At 47.1% G+C, this 21208-nt stretch overlaps 1 protein-coding gene across 4 annotated transcripts in view; it reads right to left on the bottom strand.

The window, feature by feature from the left end:
- LOC147623157 (inositol hexakisphosphate and diphosphoinositol-pentakisphosphate kinase VIP2-like) overlaps positions 1-21208 on the bottom strand; it is a 252107-nt gene that overhangs the window by 190247 nt on the left and 40652 nt on the right. For 2 of the 4 annotated variants that reach the window (XM_086821224.1, XM_086821226.1), the window contains exons 4-5: positions 6684-6767; positions 6280-6343 (exon numbers count right to left, since the gene is read on the bottom strand). In XM_086821224.1, the coding sequence (XP_086677350.1) occupies positions 6280-6343; positions 6684-6767 (148 nt within the window). Of the gene's footprint in view, positions 1-6279; positions 6344-6469; positions 6574-6683; positions 6768-21208 lie in introns of those variants that run through there. The other 2 variants (XM_086821228.1, XM_086821227.1) reach the window with 2 other exon arrangements.

Genomic DNA, 21208 nt, shown 5'->3' with positions numbered 1-21208 from the left:
AAGTTTAGGTCTAAGATGGCTCCCCAGAACTATACCTAGTCTTCAGGTGAACCCAATCCAACGAAGGATCAGAAGCACCAGCAAACCCTTCAAAACATTAGGAAGGGTGAGTGTTTCTCTTGCGGTCAGAAGGGCCATATGAAGGCGAATTGTATGAAGGCAAAGACCAAGACAGCTCATTTGACCAAAGTAAGCTAGGAGTGGACACAGCCAAGTGATCATGTGTATCATGTGAACATGGTCACGGACTTTTAAAAAAACTAGGACAACCGTGTATCTCAGTTTACTGATATGTATTCACAATTATACACCCATGTAGATTGAAGGGTCCTGTTTTGTCCTTTGTAATGGTAGTTGCTCCAATATTTTTAATGGTGATTTTGAGGTCCCACTGTCTATTTTTGTAACTCACAAGACTATGTAATATAGTTTATATTTGTTATGGAGTGTTTAAATGTGTTGGTACCTTTTCATATGATATTACTTGTGCTTTCTAATGGTTAACTTAGATGTTTGGGGAACACTGGATTAGAAAGCAACAGTGCAGAATTTCGCAAATGTTTTCTTTGTTGGGGTAGGTTGTGGTTTGCTAGCTGGATGGTTGGTTGATCACAGGATTGTTTGCATCTCAAGGTCTCAGCCTTTGAGGATGAGCCAGCTTGGTGAGGATGAAATTGCTAGAAAATAGTGGAAATATCTCAAGATTGGGATAGATCATATGTTATATTTTCCTGTGGAAGCTCCATTAGGATAAGAGTTGTCGGATGTATGGACATGTGTGAATTATTTCATTGTTACTCCAATGGTTTACCTGTAGGCGCGGACCATGACATGGGGTGAAGGTGTAGTGCACCAAACTTAGCCTAGGAAAGGATTGATCACCCTGGCTTGGCTTTAAAAGTCTAAAGGAAATTTTATATGTTGTGTATCATAGTGGTATGGAACACTCGGATCTACAGCATGTAGATTTTCTCGGTGTGTCTATATTTTCTAACATTGTTATGTCCTATGCTTATGGTAGTTACCCTACGGTAGACAGAGTTACACAAGACTAGACAAGGAAATCGAAAGGGTAATTTGGATGGGGTTGCTAGTATTGGGTGGGCATAAATTTTGCCTTTGAGTGAGGTTGGTCACACTTGTATCTTTTGGCACTTTAGTGCGTGTTTGTATGAGATTGTGGTAATATAATCAGCGCTGTTTTACTCCAAAAAAAAAAAGGATTGGCTGGGGAAGATTCATTGGGACACACTCAGAGTCCTCCAAGAGACAGTGCAATCCCTCCAAAGAGCTAGATATCGCCACTCTAGGTGACCCGGACCGCTAACTCAAGATTCGAGGCTTGCTTCAACGATATAGAGAGGCAGCCCCATAGGTGGTGGATATTAACGGCAGGGACAGTCCATGAGGAGGACACACTACGAGCCCAACCACATAAGGTTCTTCTCCTGCTTGCCTAGTTTATTGTACACACAGTCTATGTAGTAAAATGCCCCTGTCCATCCTTTCGATAGCTAGTCTTATACTTTTTAAATGTTGTCTTGACATCTAAATTACTCATGGATCACATGTAACAGCTTTTTGCCCTCATATACCATTCACATCTTTTGTAAACGTTGATAACATCTCTCTCTCTCTCTCTCTCTCTCTCTCTCTCTCTCTCTCTCTCTCTCTCTCTCTCCATGACACGCTCCCATCACATTGGCCTGACATTCACTCCACCATCAAATTGGTTCTGGCCGAGGCAGGTATCATCATTAGCTGATCACAGCATATCTCACTCTACATAGGATCATATATATACCTAGATGAATCCAGGAACATGCCCAAATTCACATTTTAGGACATGCATGTTATATACTCATGGTAGTCAACCCACAAGACTATATTACTATCAACACCATTATGCTTAGTATGGACTAGATACTACGACATCCCTACTAACGTCATCAGTGCCCAATAGTGGGTGTAGAACTCTGTATCAATATATGCTCTCACACACGCACACACACACATTGGAGCATATATTCACACAAAGCCCTTCGTACTGAGTTTCTGTCAAACCTCCGGATATGCAGGGCAGACTCAGCCATAATGAAGCCTAGCACTAAGGGAAGTAGTAAATAGAAAGAATTCTTAAGTAGTTGATAGGGCAAATGCACCGCTAAAGATAGAAAGAATTAGCACAATACACAGGATCATATGTTGATCACATGTACTAGCAGATGTTTTCATTTTACTTTTTCCTTCAGTTTTCCATGGCTCAGTATATCCCTGGTACCATTGTATTACTTTTGGTCTCATAGGCCCTTGGGTCTTCCGTAGACGTTAATATAACTCTCTCTCTCTCTCTCTCTCTCTCTCTCTCTCTCTCTCTCTCTCCTGAGACGGATCATGTTGGTATGCACAGATGACAGCTTGGTTCCAGCTGCATGGCTTTAGTTGGTGTGCACAGATGACAGCTTGGTTCCAACTGCATCACAGGGAGACGGATCATGTTGGTATGCACAGATGACAGCTTGGTTCCAGCTGCATGGCTTTAGTATGGACAAGCTACCTCCATTTCAGTACTCCCTGGATGCACCCTCCCTCTCTCTCACACGGGCAGAGATTACCAGACTTATCAGGCAGGACTTGACTCAACTGGACACTAGGAGGACATGGATGCAGCCGACACACGAGCTTGGTACAAAGATGGCTTTCTATAGAGATCATCTTCTCCAGCTCACGGAGGATGAATTGTGATCAGACCCAGCTACATGGATACTCATCTTTCTCATGGGGTACAGTGTGCTATTGGTCAGATGCGCACATCCTCACACCAGCTAGAGATTGAGACTCGCAAATTCAGAGGAGCACAAGCTCATGCCAGGATTTGTCAGCTGTGCCAGATGGAGCCAGAGACAGAGTTACATTACATATGTCACTGTCCAGCATATTATGAGATACGAGGCCGCTTTCACTGCCTGTTCAGAGAGGGCTTCGGACCACTTTCTAGAGTCATGAGATACCAGGATCAGAGATGCCTCGGATTGTACTTGCTGGAGCTGCGTAGACATAGAGAGGGTCTCCTGAGAGGGAGGGAATCAGAGAGGGAGAGACACCTACAGAGGCAGATTACAGACTTCTTTCGACCAGAGATTGAGCAGTCAGGCCAGCAGGCATTGCAGCTAACCCCGGAGTACAGCCGCACCAAAGGTACACTAATTGATCGGGCTATATAGCTGGGGCGGTCCAGGCGCCCCAAGATGAGAGGCCCATCTCGACACCGGCAGAGACTACAACAGAGGATCAGGACCATACTAGCACGGCATGGGAGACGTCCAGTCAGAGTACTTACCATGGAGGACATTGAGGATATCCGCCATCGACCGATGAGAGACATCTTTGGATAGTGATGTGTATGATGCTTACCTTTGTTGCTGGAGTTTTCCTCCCAGATGTTATCCATTAGGAGCTCCTAGTACCGTACTTTTCCTCATAGTTGTTTCAGTTTCAGTTAGTTGTTTAGTTGTTTTTAGCTTTCCTTACACAGACATTGTATCAGATCCACCAATTGTTGTAACCTTTTTGGTCTCATAGGTCATTTTGGCCTTCTGAAGACGTTAATATATCATTTCATTTCATTTCCTACACCATCTACAGGAGATAGGAATCCCATCTGACATGGTTTGGAGCATCATCGCCCTCTATGAGTCCGTCATCGAACGAGTGAGAGCCCCACGAGGTACATCACAAGAGATTTCCAGCACTATTGGGGTGAAGCAGGGCTGCCCTCTATCACCCACTCTTTTTAGTCTCTACATTGATGAGATTTCGAGCTTCATTGATGGATTAGGCGGGGCTGGTCCCACACTGGTAGGCATATTGATCCCCATACTACTTTATGCAGATGACATCGCCTCCTCTCAGACTCAGCTGAAGGGCTTCAGAGACAGTTGGATGCCTTACATGACTTTTGCACTAAGCGGGACCTCTCTGTTAACCTTGGTAAAACCAAGGTAATGGTCTTCAATACCTCTTGCCCCTTCACATCTAGATTGAGCTTCACATATAGAGGGGATCCTGTGGAGATTGTCTCATGCTATGTCTACCTTGGTGTCACTTTCAGTGGCCCACGCTTACCATTGTTCCCGCAGCACATGCCAAAGTGACGCAGGGATATGCAGCCTTGAGCTTACTTGAGCGGCAATGCTTCCAAGCACATTTCTAGGAGCCCAGGATGAAGGGCTGGCTTTTTGACACCCTCGTCACACCAGCCTTGATGAATGGAACAGCCTTCTGGGGCCAGATTTATCCGATGAGGATTGGTAGCAAGTTGAGAGGCCCCAAGTCATGATGTTCTCCCGTAAGATCCGCAGCAAACCATCAATCCCACACCAAATTATCCAGGCAGAGTTTGCTGCAGCCCCGATGGTAGTGGATGCACTCTTCAAGACAGTCACATACCTCCATTGCATTAGTCACATGGATCCCCACAGGTACCCAAGGCTTGCCGTGGCGTCCTCCAGACAGCTAGCACTTGAGGGGCGCTTTGGAGTATGGTATGCACTAGTTTCTACTTGGTTCTCAGTATATGGACTCTGCATGGACCGCATGCCCCCCCTTCAGTACAGTTTGGACTCCCCTTTTCTCCGGCTGTCTCACAAGGATACCAACCAGGTTATCCGGTTAGATCTTCTCAACCTCTACACACATTGCACATGGATCACACCTTTGGAGCTCCCCACGAAGATGCACTTCTACAGAGATCACTTCCTCACACTCACTGAGGATGGATTCAGCCGGGTACTTGAGTGTTCACATGTCCCATGCCATGCGGATTGTGATTGGCCAGATACAGGTTTCATCCCACCGCCTCAAAGTGGAGATAGGTAGAGCTGGGCACATCTTCGGAGCCGGGAAGCTCATATGGAGACCCGGAGAGGAGAGGACCTGCTAACTATGCCACACAGAGGTTGAGACAGAGGAGCATTACATATGCCGCTGCCCAATATACAATGAGATCCGCGGGAGGTTTCATTGTCTATTTCATGAGGGATTCGGTCCACTCTCCAGGATCATTGACTTCCAAGACCAGCGTTGCCTGGGCCTCTTCTTGCTTGAGTTCCGTAGACACATGGACACCTTGAGAGAGCCTCGTCCCCAGCCACCCCACCCCCTCCCTCACCAGCCAACCATCACCAGTTTCTTTCGGACCCATGAGGTGGAGGACACCAAGATAGTGGATCTTGTGGACCCTACACGAGCTGCTCTGGACCTACCTCACCCGAGAGGAGTTACCTCGGACCGAGCCTCTGCACTCCAGCGTGCCCGACGCCCTCGACACCCCCGTCGGCCACGATCACCTCATCAGCTCCAAATCCAAGACATGCTCCACTGCCATCGAGCTACCTTTCCACGTGACATAGCTGAGGGAGACCTCTCGGCCATACTCATTAGCCCCATGCTTGATATTTTGGAGAGTGGGATACCATCTACTCGGAGCTGATGTTGCTCTAATGTTTCTATGTTCTTAGTATTCCATGATGAGTTTCCATGGACAGTTTTGTATCACCCCAGTGAGATAGCTATGTTTATGTTTTCTTTCTGTTTTATTTTCCATTCCATGATGAGATATGCCATGAACATTATTGTATCACTTTGGTCTCAAAGGCCCATTGGGTCTTTAGTAGACGCTTAATCTCTCTCTCTCTCTCTCTCTCTCTCTCTCTCTCTCTCTCTCTCTCTCTCTCTCTCTCTCTCTCTGCATGCGCGGTCTTTGTTTCTTTCCTCAAAAGTTGTGGCAACAAGTAAATGATAAAAATGTGCACTACACTGCCAATGAGGTGATAGCTCAAGTGGTGAAGGTGTTTGCCTAGGACCAAGAGGTCCTGGGTTCAAAACCCCCTTGGTGCTTCCTCGGCGGCATCACCTACGGGTGGATAAATAAGCACCTACGGGCGGCTGTCTATGGACGGTGAAATTTGGTAACTATGGGAGGATCTTGGGCCAAAGGCCAGTTGAAAAAAAAATTTGTGCACTACAGTACAGAACCCTATTTGGCTAAATAATGACGTTCCAAACCCCCAAGAAAGATGGTGAACACCAACAGTTTGTAGAAGTATTCTAGCAGTAAAGGCCTCTTGCTCTAACCTTCCCTTGAGATTGACGAAGATATTACAAAATAGAATGATGCAAAGAGCCTGATTCTACTTCCATCATACAAAAACTCCACAAAATCACATTGAAAGCAGTGCAATATTAGTACAATTTGACCTAGCTGGAGACACGACATACAGCATAAACTTTTCGGCGGTCGCGCAGTAAATGTTGAAGCTTGAGGTCGTTAACTAGGAAAGGCCTGTAGAAATACAAATAACCATGAGTGGCAGATCAGAAAATCTGATTCATTAAATTAGTGACATTTGGCAACTCCTCCTAGCTTTCATGAGTAAATTGATAATCATGACATCAGCAAAGAACGCACATAGTAGTAAGCTTACAGCAGGCATTCACAAGCATGCATTTCCTCTCAACAGGCATTCCATGAACTACAGCTGCAGCAGTTGATGCCATTGATAAAAGGTCCAGAAGACAACAAGGACAGACTACTAATTTAAGAGACGTAAGCATGTTCCAATAATGCAACAAAATATGTGCCAATGCTTTGGTAAGACAAAAAAAAAGGGACAGAAAGAGACTTTCGAAATTCAGCATATGCTTCTGCCTTCTCCATAGGAAACCCTGTAGAATAGAAGGCAATCAAGCAGTCACAAGTGGGCCAACTGCAACAACAAAGAAGCAAGTGGCATTAGCAAAAGCCTTGAGCTCACCATTGAAAATCATCATTTTAAGCATGAAATGGATCTATAAAAACTACCGAAAGCTCAAGCAGTCAACATGAAGAGATCTTACAGAAGGAGGAATATTGCAAATCACAACAAAATGCTGTGCTGGCAAAATGATTACAGTGGATCCAAAAAGGACAATAGTGCTCTTTAAACAGCATCCAAGTCTCATTGCACGAAAAAGAAGAAAAATTGTGAAACAAGAACAAAAAGTCTAGGAACACCTTCAAAAGGAAAGCAGGTAAAATACTAGCCATCCTAGTGGCTTTACTTGCTCAAAGTCATCATCGCCAAATCGACTCCGCGTCATTACTGCCCACTGACTCCATATATCTCCATTGCACACTAAACGTGCATGCTAGCTTGGAGAAAAGCAGCGACACAAAGGTGACAGGTTATGGGCTAGAAAGAAGTGAAAGGTTAGAGAAAGCCTTATAGGGTAGATGAGAAGGCTGCGACCAGGAAAAAGTTCCCGTGAACGAGAAGGGCATACTTGAGAGAGAAGCACCTATATATTACCCCAATATGAGGCCAAGTTCCTCTTTTTATAAGAGAACTATGGGAAAAAGCAGGGAAAAGCTGCCCCTCGGGCCTCTAAGTTTTAAAAAATATAAGCTTTTATTTCAAACTCCCAAAATAACCTTCTCTTTTGTTTTGTTTTTTTTTAAAGCAAACTTGCTCTTTTTATAACAAAAAGTTGGCACCACTTTTACAGCCATGCTTTTGCTTCTCTCTAGCACCCGCACGCTGCTCTCTGTGCATACCCGAAAGCTGCCCTCTGTGCATATCCAGAAACCTCTCTCTCTCTCTCTCTCTCTCTCTCTCTCTCTCTCTCTCTCTCTCGCGCAAGCCCATGCAGCAATGCTGCTATTCTGGCTGCCCTGTAGACAGGTCGTGCTGCCCCTGTACGGGGGTGCTTCTGCGCCCCTCAACTGGCTGCACATGGGTGCCATGTCTGCAGATCAAGGCCACCCCCTTGCTGCCCCTAAAACATGCCTACCGCCCCTTCATCTGCACACTGTTAGCCATTGACCTGCACGTGTTCACCGCCCTTGCACGCCTAGGGCTGGCATATCCATGGCACACTGGCTGGGGCTGCCCCCTTGTGTCCTCCATGCGCTCAAGCCAGGCCTAAGATCACCCCTTCTTCGGTGGCTCCAATTGGCTGCCCTTGGGGCATCCCACCACCCCCCCCCCAATAGTTGCAATGAAACGCGTTTATTACATGTATGAAACGTCTACCCGTTTCATACGTAAGAAACCGGGTTTCAAACAAAACTTTTTTAAACCCTAAAAACATCAAAAGTAGAGTACATGCTGCCTCGTTTTTAGAGGCGATTCTGAAAGTACAGCCGCACTGAGTAGCTGCCTTGACTCCTGAGAACGTCGACTTCACTTTGCACTCCTGGGGCCAAGCGAAGGTGACCCTTGGGCCTTCACCCATTCTCTTCTTGCTCTTGCCTGCAGCCTATTCTATCTCTCCAGTCTCATCATGCCAAGGAAGAGCTCTCCTCTATGGGACAACGTGACCTTCGATACTGTGAATGCAAGATATGGTGGGAGCGGCACAATGAAATGGACCTGCAAGTTTTGTTCCGAGAAGCACCATGGAGTTGGTCAGAGATTGAAGGCTCATTTTTCCCGAACAAAGGGCTTTGGTATTGGCCCTTGTACAAAAGTGCCGACGAATGTTTATGACAGCCTCAAGGCCTGAAAAGCTGAAATGTTGGGCATTTCTATTGATAGAGTGCCTGCATGGGATCAGCCTGAGACATCTCTTGCAGCTATTCCAGCATCTCAGAGGCCAGTGATCGATGTGGACGATGACGTTGAGAGCACGCACGTGCTGCAAGCTGCAAGCTCAAGGTCCTTGCCAACAGCTAAGAGAAGTGCTCTTCCTCTATACAGCGAGGAGATATGAGAGCATCCATGCAAAAGGCAGCTATGAAGGAGGTAACTAGAGAGGTCACAAAGTTGTTTGTGCAATGTGCATTATCTTTTCATCACTCAGACTCCTCGACGGAAGCCAGCTATGCATGCCATCTCTCGCATCAAGTGTGAGTGGGAGGGTCTGACCTGTGAGACATTGCACACCAAGGAGCTTCGCTTTGAGAAGGAAGCTTTGACGAGAGAGCTAGAGCCTTTGAAGGCAACATGGGAGAAGTATGGATGTACCTTGCTTTGCAATGGATGGTCAGATGTGAGAAAGAGGAATGTATACAATATTTTGGTTTCTTCTTGTAAAGGAACCATGATAGATGCATTAGCTGCAGGGACTATGGTTACAGGTGCATTTATATGGTCTCACTTAACGCCAGGCAATGAATGAAATAGGTGCAACCAACATCGTGCAGGTCATTACAGATAATGGGTCAAACTGTGTGGCCATGGGGAGGATGCTTGAGGAGTTCTCCATAATAGTTTGGACAGCCTGGACCTCATGATAAAGGATGTGGGGAAGCTACCTTGGGTGTCTCATATTTTCTCTACAGCATCAAGCATGATCAATTTTGTCTGTAAGAGACCCAAGGTTTTGAGCATGTACAGGGCAAATAGCGACCTTGAGCTTCTAAATCCTTCGAAGACAAGGTTTGAGTATATGTTCATAGTATTGGAGAGGCTTATCAGAGTATGACATGGCTTGCTACATACAGTTGTTTGCCATGAGTGGCAACAATGGAACGATAAGAATGATCCCAAGGCAGTGGCTTTCTGTCGCATGGTCATGAGAGATGCTTGGTGGGAGGATGCATGAAGACGATGAACCCCATGTATATCGTTCTCCGATTGACAGACATGGAGGGGAGCACTATTGGCCTCCTTTATGAATTCATGGACAAAATAGGAGAAGCTCTTGGCTTATGTATTGCATTGTCTGCAGCCACGTACTCATTCTTAGCGATTGCCCATGGCTAAAGAATATCTATAACTTTATGTTTTCATTCTCTCTAAACTTTGTTACTCTTGGATTTCTTATAGAGGGTCCAAGATCTCAAAGACATATGGAACTAGCGTTGGGATTGGTTTCATAGGCCCATCCATGCCGTTGCCCATATCCTTCATCCTTTGGAAGAGTGAGGAGCAATATGTCAACAAAGAATAAGAAGATGGATGGACAGCCTACATGAGCATGCTTGTGAGAGATGACGATGATATGCTCTTGAAGCTGGAGGATGAACGTCTTCTATTCCACAATCGAAGCGGTGTTTTTGGGTCACACACTACAAAGAGAGAGGAGACTTAGTTACAACCGGTTTCTTGGTGGGAGAAATACGGCATTGAGGCACCTCACTTGGTAAGAGTCGGGACTCAAGACTCGGGATTTGGCCCCAATAGTTTGTTATCAGAAATTTAAAGCATGTTCCTATAATATGAGCACTGAGGATGTCTATCTTGTTTTCTTTCAAAGACGCATAGCAATGCGAGTTCTCTCTCAGGACTATAGCTCCAGGCCTTGTGAGAGACTGGAGTACATGGGCCTTACTCCATACCAAGAAGAGAAACAGACTGTCCACAACACAGTTGGAGAGGTTAGTCTTTTGCCACTGCAATCTACGATTGCTTGAGCAAAAGGACTACCCCATAGAGCCTCGCCAAGTCAACCCAAGCAAGATAGACATCACAAAGTGCAAGGAGATACCTGATACTCCATAGGAGGAGACGGATATATACACCATGCTCTACGAGGAAATCACTACTCCATCTCACGGCACAAGATCTCAAGCAGGAGCTTCAGCTGGTGCCAGTACTTCGCATGCACCTCCACCTCATGAGCATGCATTTCAAGAGTCTTCTGGGAGTGGCACTAGCAGTGAGGATGAGGCTGATGATATTGAGCCTGCAGATGAGTGTATGGATCTTGCTGAGGGTCAAGACGATGATGAATCTTGACTCTTGAGTCTTCTATTGAAGGAATCAGGACTTATGATTTAGGATTTCATTTACAGTTTGACTTGTGTTATTAACATTTATCTTGACTCTTCATGAATCATGTGACATGGTTTATCATTGATAACTCCAAACTGCAGGGATTTCATTTACATGATCCATATGTAATCTCATTTGAGTCATTATTCGTCTATACTTCTGCTATAATCATCGTTGTCTGTTGAATGTTCATTTATGCTTTTGTATATAATGATGAATCATGATCAATCTGTGTTTGCTATGTATCATGTACGAGTCATGACATCAGTCATATTCTGTATATATATAAATTTCCACATTTATTTTTCAATCCGAACAAAACCCGTTTCTTACATTTTATGCAACTCGTACGAAACCTATGAAGCCCATTTAAGAAAGGCATGGCAATTGTTGCCCACCACCCCCCCCTTGGCTGAGGGTCAAGACGATTGACTCTTGAGTCTTCTATTGTAGGAATCAAGACTTATGATTTAGGATTTCATTTACAGTTTGACTTGTGTTATTTACATTTATCTTGACTCTTCATGAATCATGTGACATGGTTATCATTGATGACTCCAAAGTGCAGGGATTTCATTTACATGACCCATATGTAATCTCATTTGAGTCATTATTCGTCTATGCTTCTGCTATAATCATCGTTGTCTGTTGAATGTTCATTTATGCTTTTGTATACAATGATGAATCATGATCAATCTTTGTTTGCTATGTATCATGTATGAGTCATGACATGAGTCATGTTCTGTATATATATAAATTTCCACATTTATTTTTCAATCCGAACGAAACCCGTTTCTTACATTTTATGCAGCTCGTACGAAACCTACGAAGCCCATTTAAGAAAGGCATGGCAATTGTGCGCATCCCCCCCCCCCCCCCCCCCCCCCCCACAATTAGCATGAATCATCTCCTGGTTGTGAGCCCCATCACTAAGTCAGTGGGGAACTTAGGAGCTCTGATTATTTTAGGTAGCATTGGCTATTTTTATTATGCATTTTAGGCACCTTTATGGGCTTTCTAGCATTATTTCCTTTTGTCCTCTTTTAAGGACCAGTCGGCCAGCTCCTAGAGGGGGTATATGAGTACCCCCATGCTGTCACTCATTATCCATCACTTTCTTCTCCATCCACAGCACAAGCCCTACCCACAGAGTCACACACTGCTCCACGCAGGGCAGTTGTACTTGCTACATATATTCAGATATCTATCTTGTGTTTCTCTCATTCTCATTTTCTTGTCTCCGTACCGCTTCCGCATGCACTCTGACATGGTATCAGAGCACCAGGCATCTTTTCGAAGGATTTTATCGAGAAGAAGTTGCTGAATTCTGTGTTTTTCAGAGGTGGCCAGCATTGTCATCATCAAGGGGTGCTGCGTTTTCATCAAGGAGGCCTTTTTCAGCCCGGGCATCATCATCCGGACGTTGGAAAGCTGCATTTTCTGCTTCCCGGCTGTTGGACAGATTTGGTGGCTACGTTTTCTGCTCCTCCTCCTCTCTACAGCCCTAGGGGTTGCGTTTTTCAGCCCCTCCTCCCTCCCCTTTCTGTTGCCCTTTTCCTTGGTGCTTACCCAGCAGTTTCTTGGCTGAGTTTTTCAGCCTCCCACCCTCCCCTTCTGACAGCCCTTCCTCTTTCTTCAGCCACATCTTCCTCCTACTCTGTGCTTTCCCTCATCATCTAGGGTTTGCATTTTCAAGTGTGGTGCTGCCTTGAGAGAGAGAACACTTCATTCAGCTACGTTTTGTGGCTGATTTGCAGCCCTCTTCTTGGCTGCGTTTTTTTTGAAGCAGTAAGTACTCTTTACAGCATTCTATCGTGGGATCATGGCTGATGACATTGTGGAACAGCCCTTGCTTCAAGCACCATCAGTGCATATACCCATTCTTCCCAATATTCATGAATCTTCAAAGCTGGATGGCACCAATTTTGACCTATGGAGGTCAAGGCCATGTCTATTCTAGAGACATATGACCTTTGGGAGTTTGTCACCACCCCTATACTTCGGCCAGATACCTCAGCAAAGACGGCAACATCTCGTACCTTGCAGGAGGCGGCTTTATGGGACCGATTCAATGCTCGAGCTAGATCCTTCATCTTCATGAACTGCCACGATGCAGTTCTCACCCATATCAAGTTTATACCATGGCTTATCAGATATGGAAGAAGCTCGAAGACCTCTATGAGATCAAGACCTCTACCAAGCGTATGTCTGATTCTTCTTCCATGCGAGATCACATCAACCAGATGGAGTTGTTGTGGAGTCAGATAGCGTCTTGTGGCAAGAACATTGCCTCAACGGATATGGCAATCAACCTACTTGCTCAGTTGCCTCCCAAGTTTGACAACCTGTACTCTTCACTTCTTGCCTCCAACCAGACAAAGGACATCACCTGGGAGGATGTTGTTCCTATGATCTTGGTGCAGGAGGTCCGGTTCCAACAAAGAGATGGTGGTAGCAGCAAAGGCTCCAAGGCGTTTACCGCTCAGAGGGGGCAATCCAAAGGGAAAGAGAAGCACGATTCATCCAAAAAGGAGAAAAAGCATGAAAAAGAGAAGCCCAAGTCTAAGGTGGAGTGTGCCCCTTGCAAGAAGACAGGGCATACTATGGATCAATGCTACAAAAAGCACCCCAACCTTAGACCTTCATGGTGGAGAGAGAAGTCCAAAGCCAAAGATACAGGTTCTTCTACAGCCGCAACCGTAGAAGAGGGGGTATTCCTCACAATTACAAAGTTGGAGTCCAGCGAGACTACATTGGCCTCTTCTGATTCTCGACCTTGGTATGTGGATAGTGGCGCTTCCAGGCACATGACCTATCGGCACGATTGGCTTTAGAACCTTCATGACAAGTCCGGCCATGTCACTATTGGAGATAGGTCCACTATTCAAATACAAGGATCCGGCACTATTCCTCTCGTTCCAGATGGCAAAGGACACAGGTCAGATGCTGGGGTCCTTTATGTTCCAGATTTGGGATTTAACCTTTTGTCTGTGAGTTCTCTTACCAGGCTAGGTACCCGAGTCATCTTTGATGAGCATTCCGTCATCGTTGAGGATCGTGAGACAAGGCAGTCTCTATGGCAAGGAGTGCACGAATGTGGCCTATACAAACGCCCCTAGTGAGAATCAAATCATCCACATAAAGAATAATAAGAGTAACCAGCCCTCCTTCTCTGTAGATGTAGAGATGGGGATTTCAATCCGATCTCTGAAAACCAGTCTGTATGAAAAAACTATCAATACGCTAGTACCATGCTCTGGGTGCTTGCTTGAGACCATATAAGGCCTTCCGTAAACTGTAGACCATATCCTCTGCTCCTGGAATAAGGAATCCTGGGGGCTGCTCAACATAGACCTCCTCTTGTAGAGTTCCGTTGAGGAAGGCGGACTTTATGTCCATCTGAAAATGGGCCAATAATGATGAGCTTCGAGAGCAATCACTGTCCTGATGGTGGTCATCCTGGCCGTAGGTGCAAAGGTTTCCTGAAAATCCACGCCAGACTTCTGGGCATAGCCCTTGGCAACAAGACGAGCTTTGTGCTTATCCAAATTGCCATCTGAACGATACTTGGTTTTATAGACCCAGCGGACTCCAATCACCTTCCACCGTGCAGGCCAAGGGACCAACTCCCATGTCTGATTCCGCTCAATGGAATCCAACTCTGCCTCCATAGCACGCCTCCAAACATCCAGTGATAGAGCCTACTCAATGCGAGTCGGCTCACTATCCTGTAAAACTTGCGACATGAGTGCATAGTTCACACTCAAATTTCCCACATGTGTCTGACCCTGCTGCTGAAGTCTCTGGGATCTCCTCAAGCAATCTTGGCTGGTCTCTCGAAGCTCGGTAACTCCAGAATCCTCGACTGTCTGAAAGAAGGTACACGCCATGCCCTAGTAGGGCGGTCCTGAGTGACCTCTGCATCCTGATGCTCCTCTTGGGCCCCCTCATAAGAGGGTATAGGCGCTATCTCCGGTATGGGTGCGGGAGGAGGAATGCGTGGCAACATGGCTGGAATGGACGGAGACTGAGAAGCAAAAGGTTGAGCTGCCTCGTCAATGTCTCCGGACTGCGAAGAAGAAGTAGAAGAAGCCCCCTCTGAGAGACTAGGGGTAGTCTCAACAAAGACCACATCTCGACTGATCTCCACCTCCCGAGTATTGGGGTCATAGAGCCTGTATCCTTTGGTCATGGTGCTATATCCAACGAACACTAGGCGCTTGGATTTGACGTCCAACTTCATCCTGTGTGCCCTTAGGCACATGTACAAAAGCGTCAGATCCAAAAACTCGAAAATGAGTGACGGAAGGACGTGTACCATAATAAGCTTCATAAGGAGTCTTGCCGCGAACAGCAACTGTAGGAGACCGATTGCGAATATGAACCGCAGTAGCCACTACTTCGGCCCAAAGAGGCTTTGGAAGCCCCTTATGCTACAGCATGGTCCTCGCCATCTCCACAATGGTCCGGTTCTCTCTCTCCACAACACCATTCTCTGACAAACTCCATCTGTATGCCATGAGTAGCACAGTAGTTCTTGAACTGATTTGAAGTGAACTCGCCACCAAGATCGGCTCTCAAAGTCTTGACAGAATGTCTAGACTGCTTCTCCACCAATGTCCTCCAATCACAAAATTTGCCGAATGTCTCATCCTTGGTCTTAAAGAAATAGACCCATGTGTACCTGGTACAATCATCAACAAATAGCAGCATGTAATTGGCATTGCCCACTGATGGTGTGCGCATGGGGCCGCACAAATCCGAGTGAACAAGCTCCAACGGGGTAGTGGCTCTCCCAGTGGCCTTCTTTGGAAAGGCCTCTCGATGCTGCTTGCCCTTAAGGCAACTCTCACATACACCGGGCCGTGCCCCAACATCTGGCAACCCCTCTACCAGATTTTCACGAAATGCCTGGCGTAAAGCATTATAATGTAGATGTCCAAAACGTGCATGCCACAAAACGCCTATCTCGGCTACTGATTTGGCCATAAGAGCGATGTAAAGAACAACTTGGCCAGGAGTTTGAGATGACAGATCTTGGACTTCTTCATTTCTTCATCGGCTTGGAGATCTTCCAGACTCGTGATGGTATTTTTGTGTCTCAACAGAGATATGTATGTGAGCTTTTAGAGACATTTGGCATGGCAGATTGCCGCCCCATTTCTTCCCCCATGGACCCAAAGCAGAAGCTGTCCTCGGAGGCAGCTAGTGACTTTACAGATGTTTCTAGATACGGGACCTTGGTTGGGTCTCTCATTTGGCTCATTCATTCGAGACCTGACATTTCTTTTACAGTGGGCATTCTCAGCTCATTCATGGCCACCCCTTTATTGGTACATTGGCAGGCAGCACAGCAGGTATTGCGATATTTGCAGGGTATTCGGTCCTATGGCATCATGTATACCCAGGGGATTACTCTTAAAGGATGGTCAGATTCTGATTGGGCTGGAGATGCCGACACGAGGAGATCGACATCTGGATTTTGCTTTACTCTTGGATCCGGAGCTATTTCATGGAGTTCTAAGAAGCAGCCTTATGGTGGCATTGTCTTCTACAAAGGCTGAGTACCGAGCGGCGTCTCCAGCTGCTCAAGAGGTGGTTTGGCTTAGACGACTGCTTGCAGAGATTGGGTGTCCACAGACAGCGCCTACCTTGATTCGTTGTGACAACCAAAGTTGCTTGGCAATTGCCAAGAACCCAGTATTCCATGCTCAGACGAAGCATATTGAGATACAGTATCATTTTGTTCGAGAGCAGATTATGGCACGAGAGATTCTCGTTGAGTATTGTCCTTCCAAGGAAAATGCAGCGGATTTGTTTACAAAGGCCCTTCCACAGCCCTCCATGGTTCCTCACTTCAGCTCCTTAGGCTTTATGCCACACCCAGGATCTGAGAGGGGGTGTTAGCATGAATCATCTCATGGTTGTGAGCCCCATCACTGAGTCAGTGGGGAACTTAGGAGCTCTGATTATTTTAGGTAGCATTGGCTATTTTTATTATGCATTTTAGGCACCTTTATGGGCTTTCTAGCATTATTTCCTTTTGTCCTCTTTTAAGGACCAGTCGGCCAGCTCCTAGAGGGGGTATATAAGTACCCCCATGCTCTCACTCATTATCCATCACTTTCTTCTCCATCCACAGCACAAGCCCTACCCACAGTCACACACTGCTCCATGCAAGGCTGTTGTACTTGCTTCATATATTCAGATATCTATCTTGTGTTTCTCTCATTCTCATTTCTTGTCTCCGTACCACTTCCACATGCACTCTGACACCCCCCCCCCCTTTGGCCAAGTCAATTTGGCTGCCATCATGGTGCTCTTTCCTCAGCCTGGCTGGCCTCCTTTGTGCGCCCAAGGACCGCCCTCATGCTTTTTGCTATCTCCACCTCCTATGGCTGCCTTCCCATCACCAAAAGCTTCATCTTCTCCTCCTGGTTGACCTCTTCTAAGAGGTCCCAGTCATGAAGTACCTTGCTTATGGTAAATTCTCACGCTTCTAGCCACTTTCTACTGCCTCGTAGGCATGTGAGAGCGATTTTGGACAAAAGCAAGACCTTCCTTGCAGCTAGGAACTGCTGTCCAGCCTGTATGGGGTGCTTTTTTTTTTTTACCTCCCCTCAGATATTTGTGCATCCGCAAGAGGGATTTCTTCCTTTCTTGCTTCTTGGCACATCCATGCACAAAAAGGCTTTCTTTGCAGCACAACCCACATGAGGGTACTATTTGTACAAACCTCCATGCGTCGAGTTCTAGCACTTTTGTCAGATCCATGCTTTCATACCATAGTGTTGGATATTTAGAGTCTACTCTTAGATATGAACACCCTCTATATGTGCGTACTTGTTATGAGCATGTGCACACTCCCTATGAGTCATAGGATAAGTGTGCCATGTGTTAGTAGTGTGTGTGTGTGTCCAACTATGTGACAAAAGATGAGGCTAATCCCTAGCCTACAAAAGCATTGTACTTGGTGAGTATCAATCACTTCAATCAATTTAATCACATCATTGAGTCGTGCAACATTCTCCCTACGGGCATCGCAGACGCCAGTGGGAGGTCAAGGATAACTTCATATGCAAGAAATTCTTCAGAGAGGGGTTTGGACCCTTACCTAGGATCATGGATTACCCAGATTAGCGATGCCTAGGCCACTTCCTACCAGAGCTTCGTCGCCACAGAGACTCACTGATTAGGTACCCTGTGGGAGACATCCACCCCGGCCCCAGGTGACCATCACTAAGTTCTTCTGACCATGAGAGGACGCCACACCAGCCATGGATGACATACCCACAGCCTCATCAAGCCACACATTCTTAAGGGCCCAACATCCCAGACTCTCTGGACCTCGCAAGCAACATAGACATCAGCCCAACTTGAGGAGATCTCGGAGAGGCACAAAGCAACAGAGCCACCCTTCCCTCACACAACGGATCTGCATAGCCTTCTACAAGCTACCCCCATGCTTGATATCCTTGATGGCCCCCCCTCCTACTACCGGGGAGTTCGCTCCATACGTTGTATGATGATGATGGTCCCATTTTGTATCATAGGGCTCGATTTGACATTCCCAACTCATAGCTCCAATCTGTGTTTTCTTTTGGACCATGATGAGATTACATGGACACTGTTGGTCTCATAAACCCATTGGGTCTTTTGAAGACGTTAAAGCTCTCTCTCTTCGACATCGACGAGGTAGCAGACTATATTCCGCGAGGAGGAGGTGGCGGGCAGATCTCAGACACACAGGTACATATTATGCTATATGCTGATGACATTATCCTCGGACACACAGGTACATATTATGCTGTATGCTGATGACATTATCCTGATTTCAAAGACACAGGAGGGACTACAGCAGCATCTAGGGGCTCTAGAGCTTTTCTGCAGAGACAGAGGCCTCACTGTGAACCTTGGGAAAACCAAGGTTATGATCTTCCATACATTGCCAGCAATGAGGAGGAGATCTGTTTTTATGTTTGAGGGCAGCCAAGTAGAGGTCTCTACATCTTATGTATATTTGGGAATTACATTCACCAGCAGAGCCAGGCGATTCTCTATGACGCAGGCAGCCCATGATCGAGTCACCCGAGCCTATGCAGCCTTGGCTATGCTAGAGAGATAGAGCCATCAGGCACATTTCCAGGAGCCCCGTACAAAAGGGTGGCTTTTTGACACTTTAGTCACCCCAGCCCTGATGTACGCAGCCCCAGTTTGGACACCAGGCTTGGCAGCCTCGACATGGAGCCAGATAGAGTGCCCACAGGTCATACTGCTATCCCGGATGGTTCATAGCAAGCCATCCGTTCCCCATGACATTGTGAGAGCAGAGTTTGCTGCACCACCGATGCTAGTGGAGGCACTCTTTCAAACAGTATGTTTCTTGCACAGACTCAAGGACATGCCGGTGGACCGACTCCCGCGCATTGCTTTTGAGGCATCCAGGCAGCTTGCAGAGTCAAGGGACAGTCGCTCGTATACAAAGGTAGTCCAGTGGCTCCAGAGTTTTGGATATGATATGGACCGATTACCACCTACCCAGTATGATCTACATGCCCCACACCTCTCCCTCTCACACACTGAGAGGAATAGAGTCATCAGGCAGGAGCTGATTCAGAGACATATCATGCGCACATGGGTGACACCATCACAGCCTCTCCGTACGAAGATGGCATACTACAGAGATCATTTCTTGATGCTGACTTATGATGGTTTCATTCAGAGACCGCACTACATGGATCTATATCTTCCACATGCTCTGAGAGTAGTGATTGGACAGCTCCGAGTTTCATCACAACCCCTAGGGATTGAGGCTAGACGAGCAGCCCGCATCCCACGGGAGGAGAGATTATGCAGATTATGCAGAGAGGATGTGGAGAGCAAGTCACACTTTGTATGCAGATGTCCATATTATAATGGGATCAAAGCCACCTACCCTACCCTCTTCAGAGGAGCAAACACATCTTTTCAGTCCATCCTGCAGATATCAGACCAACGAGTACTTGGGCGCTTCTTACTAGAGATATACCAACACAGAGAGCAGTTACTCTAGTCAAGAGAGAGGAGAGTCCATATCCGACAGACTCAGCTGACCGATTTCTTCCAAAGGACAGCCATGCCAGATCCCACAGTGATGGGCCGAGGGGTCACTTTGAGGAGAGCAGAGGAGATTCGAGCATTGCGGCGTCCACGAGCGCCCGGATACCGACCTTCACACAGACATCGACATATGATCAAGGACATTTGGGCACGACACTAGAGGCGACTACAGTAGAGAGGACAGCCGGTACCCATTGATCTGGCGGCCATCTTGCATATCATAACAACTGGCACTGACATGTATGACATATTACACCCCCCCCCCCTCACCACAGGATGGAGCTGACTAGGAGCATGCCTGCATTAAGCATCGTTGTATCACCCTAGCATATAGTTGTGCATTTACCCCAGTAGTGCTCCATCCTTATATATGTACATACATCCCGACCTCACAGTAGCAGTTTTCTTCCAGTTGTTGTATTGTGCCCTGAGCACCATCTGATACTTCGAGATACCACATACATTGTACATGGTTTTGTCTCATAGGCCAGTTCTCTTAGGCCTGAGAGAGACGTTAATACAATCTCTCTCTCTCTCTCTCTCTCTCTCTCTCTCCCCCTCCCCCTCCCGCTGCCCCCCTTCGCTCTCCTCTCCCGCTGCACCCCCCCCCCCCTTCCGCTGCCCCCTTCGCTTTCCTCTCCCGTTGCGCGCTCCCCCCCCCTCTCCCCCTCCCGCTACGCCCACCCCTCCCGCTGCCTGCCTCGCCCCCCTTCGCTCTCTCTCCCACTGCGCCCCCCCCTCCCGCTGCGCCCCCTTCGCTCTCCTCTCCCGCTGCGCCCACCCCATCCGCTGCCTGCCTGCACCCCCCCATTTGCTCTCCCTCCCGCTGCCTGCCCGCCCCCCCCCCCCCCCCCCCCCCCCCCCCCCCGGGCGCCCGCCTGCACCCCCCCATTTGCTCTCCCTCCCGCTGCCTGCACTTCGCCCCTCCCTCCTGCTGCCTGCCTGCGCCCACCCCCCCCCTCTCACATTGCCCACATCTCTCCCTCCCCTCCTCCCTGCCTGTGCGCCTTCTTGCCTGCCTGCACCCTGCCTTTTGACCCCTCCATCTCTCTCTCTCTCTCTCTCTCTCTCTCTCTCTCTCTCTCTCTCTCTCTCTCTCTCTCTCTCTCCTTCTACACTGCCGCAGATCTGCGTTTTAGGGTTTGGCTGCACTTTCTGAATTTCAGATCTGCAATGTCAGAGGGTTGGGAATAGGTGGAGGTATTGGAGGACGAGGAGATTGCGAATGATACTTATGTCCCGGAATGCGAGATTCTACAAAGAAAGCTGTGCAGAGCTATCCCTTTCATCGTCGACATTGGAGATCCCTCAGTGGCAATCAAAGGAAAACATGTGGTTTTGAGGTACGAAGA

Source organism: Cibotium barometz, chromosome 27 (genome assembly GCF_041138505.1).
Source record: "Cibotium barometz isolate CiBa-2024 chromosome 27, ASM4113850v1, whole genome shotgun sequence".
NCBI classification, from domain to species: domain Eukaryota; kingdom Viridiplantae; phylum Streptophyta; class Polypodiopsida; order Cyatheales; family Cibotiaceae; genus Cibotium; species Cibotium barometz.
The sequence above is the reverse complement of the archived record's forward strand: the minus strand, read 5'-3'. Positions and strand labels throughout refer to the sequence as shown.